At 37.9% G+C, this 7,795-nt stretch overlaps 1 protein-coding gene across 1 annotated transcript; it reads left to right on the forward strand.

Annotated features, from left to right (window-relative positions):
* The first annotated feature begins 67 nt into the window (after positions 1-67).
* On the forward strand, positions 68-7,272 carry LOC122077173 (transcription factor GTE6-like). The gene is made up of 3 exons (XM_042643021.1): positions 68-204; positions 4,925-5,134; positions 6,955-7,272. Exons 1-3 carry the CDS (start codon positions 103-105, stop codon positions 7,255-7,257), a joined length of 615 nt encoding a protein of 204 aa, XP_042498955.1. The 5' UTR covers positions 68-102; the 3' UTR covers positions 7,258-7,272.
* The last annotated feature ends 523 nt before the right edge of the window (positions 7,273-7,795 follow it).

Below are 7,795 nucleotides of genomic sequence, written 5' to 3' on the forward strand. Positions count from 1 at the left end.
ATAATTCGATAAAATTATGTTGCTTCTCATTGAGAGCGTTTTTGAAATTTCTCCCTGTGACAGATGGAACCCGTTGATGCATTGATTCAAGAAAGAGCTCAAATGGATGGCCCTCTAATGGATATTAGGAAGGCTGAATACGATGCTCCAGCAGTGGAGATGTTAAGGCAATATGTCGATAAAACACTTGCAAAGGTTGATGAGGTGAGTTCTTGATTGAGAAGTAGAAATCAAACAATGCTTCCCCACCACATCCCCCCCCCAAAAAAAAAAAAAAAAAAAAGTTTGATTTTGACTTGCCATCATACTCTTTGAATTGAAAACATTAGGTGCTAAAATTGGAAAACCTGTGTCAGAAGTTCATATAGCTGATTAAATAATGTTATTTCTCCTATTATACTTATTCTACTATTCCTACAATCAAATTTATCATTTTTTCTTTGGTCATCATGAATGAATTTAGTTATATTCATATTTCTTCGGATAAATTAGTACCTATCTTTGTTTAAAATGTTGTAGAATTTATTATCTTGAAAGAAATTATATAATTATAATGCCCTCCAGTGTAATTTTATCCATTGCATAATGAGGCTTTGATGAACACTTTGTCACCCATTATTTATAAAACTACTCCTGGAGCTTGTTTTCATTTTTGATTTCTTGCCAACTAATATGAGAAGCTTGTTTTTTCTCCATTTATCAACTTTTATACAAAACTCAGGGTTCCTAACTACCCTGATGGGATTCAGGCCATTTCACAGCAATCAGCCTCACGAGCATCTCTGTCCTCTATTATCATGAAAGAAAATACCCTCATCCACTGGGGAGGCTTTCATTTGATTCCTTTTCATTGTCCAGCTCTTTAATGGTCATAACTTAATACCTATCCAATTATTACTATTAGGGAAATTTATGCCTCCTTCCTTGTACTTTGTCAAAATTACATATAGATCCGAATGTTTTCAGAATTACGCCAATACGCCCCCTCCCCTAGCTATGACGGTGCTACTATGCTGTTAGTTTTAAACCACAAAAGACCATATTACCCTTAATGGAAAAACAACTTCATCTTGAAGAGCCATTATACCCTTTTATTCCTCTTATACCCAAACGCCCAAATCCCTTTCGTGAAACCCTTATCCAGGAAGGGAGCAGTCAGACATCGAAGGCGCAGGTGGTGGTGCTGCCGTTGCTGTTGCTGCCCCATTTGGAGGCGCATGTGGTGGTAGCACTGCTGCAGCTGCTCCTGCAGTTGAGGAGAAGAAAGAAGAGCCCAAGGAAGAGAGTGATGATAATATGGGATTCAGCTTGTTCGATTAGGAGCTTCTTTCAGAGGATGATGGTCTCTCTGTTCCCATTGGTTTACGGTGTCGGTAGTGACTGTTATATGGCGTAAGAGATAAAAATCCCAAGAGGGTGCGCAATGGAATTGGGACCTCAACATTCTAAAATCTAACAAGAAGAATCAGCAATGAATTCGGTTTGGTTTTTGAATCTTTGATAAGAAGCCATAGAAATCAGAAGCATACCACCATAGAGATCATAGTGCTGCTATATATAGAATAGCACTTATCACTCTCTCTCTCTCTCTCTCTCTCTCTCTCTCTCTCTCTGAAACTGCATATCATGGGAAACCTCTTCCCCTCCAGTTAGACCGGATGCAACAATGCACCTGAATTGTAGATCACAATCTGTTTAGGACTTTAGGTATCCCGAATGTCTCATTCTCTTGAGGGATATCCAATTCAGAAGCCACCTGGAGCATAGAAATCTGATTATGAAGCCTTTTGATAGCCTCCGGAGGATTAATTATAAAGACATTAGAGGGTGATTATACGAGTTCTCCTCAAGCTGCTTCTTCCATTCCTCACTGGATAACTTGTGAAGAATCAAATTGAAAACCAGTGATGCAGGAGCGCTTCAATGGATTGACCAGAACCCGTTCGAGAATCTTTTATTTTGGGTTATTTTAGGGTAGCTATTACACAAGTTTTAATTTCCAATTTTAGTTTTATTTTGTTTCTATTTTATTCATCTAAAATAATTTGGAGTTTCTATTTCAGTTTAAGATTTTAATTAGGAATTTATTTTAGTTTGGTTTAATATAAATTGGCATGTAGCCCAAGTTACTGGGAGATGAAAAAGAAGAATGAATTGAGCTTATGAAATGCCTACGTGGCTGTGTGCTCCCGCCCCCCTCTTCCCTGTGATTTCTCTTTCCCCCTCAAACATCTCTTCTTCTCTTCCCTTGAGTAACCCTCTTTCTCCTTCTTCTTCTTATACTTCTTTTCTGGTTTTCTGCTCTGTTCAGCAATCCTATGATTCCAGAAAGAGAGGTGTTGATCTACTTTGATTCTTTATCTGTCCATCTCAGATTCTAGGCACTAAGCCAATACCCTAGGGCGACCCAGGCTGCCAAATCTGAACCCAATAGGTCGCTGAACTGGAATTTCTAACCTGAGTTTCAGGTATGGTCTCTGTTCTACCGCTAGAATTTGATTCAGATCCTCCATATTGAATTCTGGGCTGCTGTTTCAAGCCGGTGGCTGTGAGAAATAAGTGGTCCTTGTGTTGCGACCCTCCTCCAGAAATTTCTGGTCAATCCAAGGCTAAACCAGGGAGCTCTTTCTCTCGAAGCTTTGCTGGTTTCCACCGCCTGCATATCTTTTCCCAGCTTGAAGACAACTCAATCGTGGGTTTGTTTCTTTAAGGCACTACATTTTTATTTTCAGGTTTACCCCTATTCTTCTATTCTAATTAATGTGTTGTCCCTTCTTTCCCTTCCATTCCAAGAATACCCCTCCCCTTTCATAAGTTACTTTCTTCTTCTAAAGTGGGGATTCAAGAAGTCTTCTAGGTCTTCGTCTTTTGTGTAAAAGTCCTTTTGTTTTACTTCCATATTGTTGCCCCTATTTTCCCTCATTATTACTCCCCACCATTAAGTCATTTGCAATTCCTAGTTTGTTCCTAAACAACAAATGGTAACTCCTTTCAAATCCCTTTGCCTCTTTAGTTGTTATTAACCCCTTGAAAGTTCTGGTATATTACAAGACTGATGCGAAACCGGGTTCCCAAAACTGGAATCGGCTCACTTATGGGCCCATTCAATAGTGAAATAATCAAATATCAAGGATAATGGCAGTTCTGTAAATAACTTGAAGTTTCTAATAAAGGGTGGCAATCTGGTAAATAGATGGTAACTTGTAAAAGAGTGGCAGTTTTGTAATTAGCTGGAATTTAACCAAGGGAAGGCAAAAGTGACTTGAGTGGAGAGTATAACGTAAGGCCAAGAACAAATTAGGAATACGAAATAAAGGACAGACAAATCTGATTAGGCATAAAAGGGAGGGCCACTTTAGGAAATAAGGGGAAAAAAAATTAAGAAACTCACTTTATGAGGTTGTCTTCAACCTCACGACACAAACAGTAGCCCAGCGGCAAAAGGGAAAGCTTGCTGTGGTGAGAACTCTGTCCAGGTTCATTGATTCAGCCCAAAATCTTCGACGAAGCTTGTACACCCTCTGGCCTCTTGATTCTGACAGGAAAATACTTCAAACAGAAAACAAAGATGAACAGTAGTCCCTGCTATTCAGATCTGGTGGTAATAGGAGAACCAGAACCTGCTGTCGGTTGACCTGCTCACAACAGAGGATGGCTTGGGGAAGAAACTCCAGGGTTCTAATCGCCTATGAGAGCCCTACTCTCGAAACCTCAGGGTCAATCCAGTGGAAATAAAGCTTCAGCGAAGATTTCTTTCAGTTCTGGTAGTATCGCCCAGAACAGGGTACGGAAAAAAAACCGGGAAAAAATAGTGAAGATGAAGAAGGGAAGAGGTGAAAGAATTTTAGAGAGGGAGAAGAAGGGTTTGGCTATAGCTTCAACCAAGGAAAAGTATTCATCCAACTTCAATTCAGTTCTGCAAATCTACCCAATATTGTCCAGCGATTACATATAAATAAGAGAAAGACATCTCAAGAATGGAAACTTGTCTAATAAGAAATAAACTAAAACTAGAAATCAAAATACTACTCCTACGTATCTACTTCTAAAACAAGGAGATTCAAATATATTAAGATTGCTTCCCTAATTATCAACTACCTATCCTTTCCAGACCAGAATATCGGTTTGGGTTGGTTCTGTCTTGGCTTAGGCCTCCATAGTGGGTCAGTTCGGTCCAGCCAAGCCAAGGCATCTGCATCAAAGACTGCCATTGATTATGATATTTGTGCTATTTATTAATTAGGTGGGCCATACGTGATCTGATTCCGGTTTTGGAACCTGTATCTGCATCAACCGGAGGTTGAAGCAATCAGAGAGCATCTGAGAGCATAGGTTGAAGATGATCAAGGGAGGCTGCCTTCCCTCTTTTGTTTTCGTTGACGGGCATATAGGTAAGTTCACCTATAAAGAAGACATTTTGGGCATTAAATGTTATGATATTAGGTGGTGTCATCAGTTAACAGTCCCAATTTAACGGGCACTAACAGATTGGACTTAATTGTGAAAATCTTACAAAATCCAGGGGAGAGCGGGGGGCAAAGTCTCTTAAAACGTTTGGATCCATATGTAATTTTGGCAAAGTACAAGGGAGGGGAGCGTTTTAACAGTCCCATCTTTATCCAATATCTGTTATTTTCAGTACCAAAGCTTCTTACAACACTTTGAATTTATTGATTATTTGGAGACAACTGATGCCAAGGTCTCCACACTTAATTAGCTGAAGATTACTGATTAATCAATCAGTGTTGCAATTTTTTCCCCTTTCATTTATGAAATTACAACTCTAATTGCATATTTTTTGTTTCAGATTTGTTTCCTTTTTTAATTCTGCCCTGCCTTTTTTGCCTTTATTCTTTTCCCCTTTCTGGACACACCAAACTGATTGTTCTTATAGTTTTTTTTTTTTTTTTTTTTTTTTCTTAAGCTTGAGCAGAAAGTGAATGAGGTGGAACAGTTCTATTCGTCTTCAAATAAAAAACAACCGAACAGTTCTAAATGTGGCTCAGTTGTGAAGGATAGGGAGAAACCAATTCCTAGCATCAAGAGGCAGCAACAAGATGCAGCACGGAGAGAGGCGGCTAGTGCAAAAAGGATGCAAGAGCTTATGCGTCAATTCTCCACAATATTGCGTCAGGCAATTGACAGACCTTGCTTTTGTTCTTGTAATAATGGGCCATATTTTTTTTTGTCATCTTTTAATGCTATGTTATTCCATAATCAAGAAATAAAAAGAAAAACCTTTGTTTTTTTTGCTTTGCGGAGTTCAAAATATGTATACTTTCGCTTTTCTCTTTTGCGTTTTTCCAATAGATCTGGTGTTCTCCTATAATTGTGAAAATAAATCCATTCAGAAATATATAATGCTTATTCTATTTTAGAGTCTATTATGGAAACACGGATCTTTTGTTCTCAAATGTCTGTCTGTTTTTTTAAGTGTGCTCTGATGTCTATTGTATGCGTTAATCTAATTTTTCCTTATAGAACACTGATTGAGGTATAAGTTATGTATGCAGTAGCTCTAGGAGTAAAATATGCTACAACCATTATATTGTATCCACCCAAAGCACAAAATTATATAAAAAAAATTAAAAGAAGAAAGGAAAAATGTTGATAATCTCCATGAGTCCCTTTCCAACTTTCTTTTTCTTGTCCAGAATCAAGGTTCCAGTATGGATGGTGTATTCTAAATGAAAAACAGGACTGATCTTGGTTGGGCAATTCAGATAACTCACCTGGTTTGTCTGAATTTGAGATGGCGAATTATACTGAATTAGTTTATGGTTGATGTTATCTTAAGTTGGTATTTATTGTGCATCTGCTGGATTTTGAGTTTGGATCTTGTGTATTACATCTTTTTGAAATTATTTATACTCTCGTTTATACTTATTTACTTCCTGGGAACAAAATCAAATATACATAGATATGGTATTTCAGACAAAACCTGGTCAGAAATGGACATAGACCCTAGACCCTTGACCATAATCCAAGTTCAAACCAAGTTCGGGCTGGACAAAGAAGCAGAGACATGCAATATTGTCCAACGTGGACCTGGATTTCTCCTGATTTTTTTGCCACCCCGACTAGCCAGACAGCAGATACCAAAGGAAGTCCAGACAAAAAGAAACCCCTTTATGTCTACTATGAGAAACATTTAAGTGGTGGGAATTGCATCATTTTTGAAACTGTGCTGTTTGTAGCCCCCCTCGTGGACTCCAAGTGATGTTCCTGGACTGAAGAACCATATGCTTAAACTATTTTGGAAGTAAAAAGTCATGGTAACTTCTCAACTCAGTGTTTTGTCAGAGTTCCAAATGTGAGCGGATTCAGGGGCCATAGATCATTTATAATGATCCATAAAGAGTATCGAACCTCCTCACCTTCCATCATCTTCTATAAAAGATAAAATATGTATAATATGCAGTGAGCGCTGCCACATGTTTCAGATGCTGGGTAATGGGAGGTTATATTCATCAGTAAATTATGACTTGGTTGCATGGCCAAAAAAATAAAAAAGTTAAAGAAGTTACTTCCCATATGTTCACAATCATTATCTAGAACATAAACCATTTGTTGACTCAATTATATCATGATAATGGTTAATCTGTTTTATGGATGTGTAGCAATATTGAAAGCACAATGTAATTAAAAAAAAAAAGTACGATGAAAGGCTCTTCTTGAGTATTTTGTGATCCATCATCCAAGAGATTTACTGCCATGCTTGCAACCTGAGACCCTTCTGTGTTAAATTATTAACAATCTTCTCCTTAACTGTAACCATTGTTGTCATGGTATCTGGGTGACCCAATGTGTTGTAGGGGGCCTGGATGCCTAGGCAATGCCTTGGCGACTATAACTGTAACTATATGTATGTCATGGAACTCTTATCATATTAAGTTAGAACGTAATATACTTCTGTTATTGAGGACTTATTTAATCGCTGAATTTACTCACCAGATTACACAGCACAAATGGGCAGGGCCCTTTCTGGAGCCTGTAGATGTTGAAGGTCTTGGCCTACATGACTACTATGAGGTAATTTCTTTCTCACGTATCTTTTTTACTCTTTTCTCAGTATTGTCTGCCTTAACATCAGGTAGTCAAGGCAACATGAGGAGTTACATTGGCGGTAAGGCAACATTATCATTGCTGATGGCCAACTATGCAAGCACCTGGACACCACATGTGCACGTAAATAACCTGGCTTGGGACCACCAGCAAACGTTGGCAGAGTTATGCCTTACGAAGTCTAGTTTGTAATTTTAAAAGAGCCTTAATATGAATAAATAAGTCTTTTAGGAGTTTTCTATTTTTAGAAGACCATTTTTTTTTCCCTCAGGAAGAGTCAAGTTTGGTGCCTAATTTGTATTATTTGTTTAGAGTGAATAAATAAGTCTTCTAGGAGTTTTCTATTTCTAGGAGTTTTCTAAGAGTCAAGTTAGGTGTCTAATTTGTATTGGTTATGAATTTATGATATATAAATTATAATTATTATTTTTTTGGATAATTAACATTTATGGATCAGAGAGAAAAGTAGTACATAGTGATACATAGGGGACATGCTTCCATGCAATGATCAACTCAATGAGCTAATCAATACACTTTACAATGCCTGAATAAAAAAATACATAGTAATACGTTGTAGAGGATCAGACGACAAGTATACATCCACAATGGAATATCATCTCCAAATCAACTCCTAGGAAGCACTACCCCTTCTATAGGCTTTGAAAATATATAACAATGTGTAGTGACTCCAAAGCTGGATGATTTTGTTTAGTTCCCCCCCCCCCCCCCC

Source organism: Macadamia integrifolia, chromosome 1 (genome assembly GCF_013358625.1).
Source record: "Macadamia integrifolia cultivar HAES 741 chromosome 1, SCU_Mint_v3, whole genome shotgun sequence".
In the NCBI taxonomy this organism is placed as follows: domain Eukaryota; kingdom Viridiplantae; phylum Streptophyta; class Magnoliopsida; order Proteales; family Proteaceae; genus Macadamia; species Macadamia integrifolia.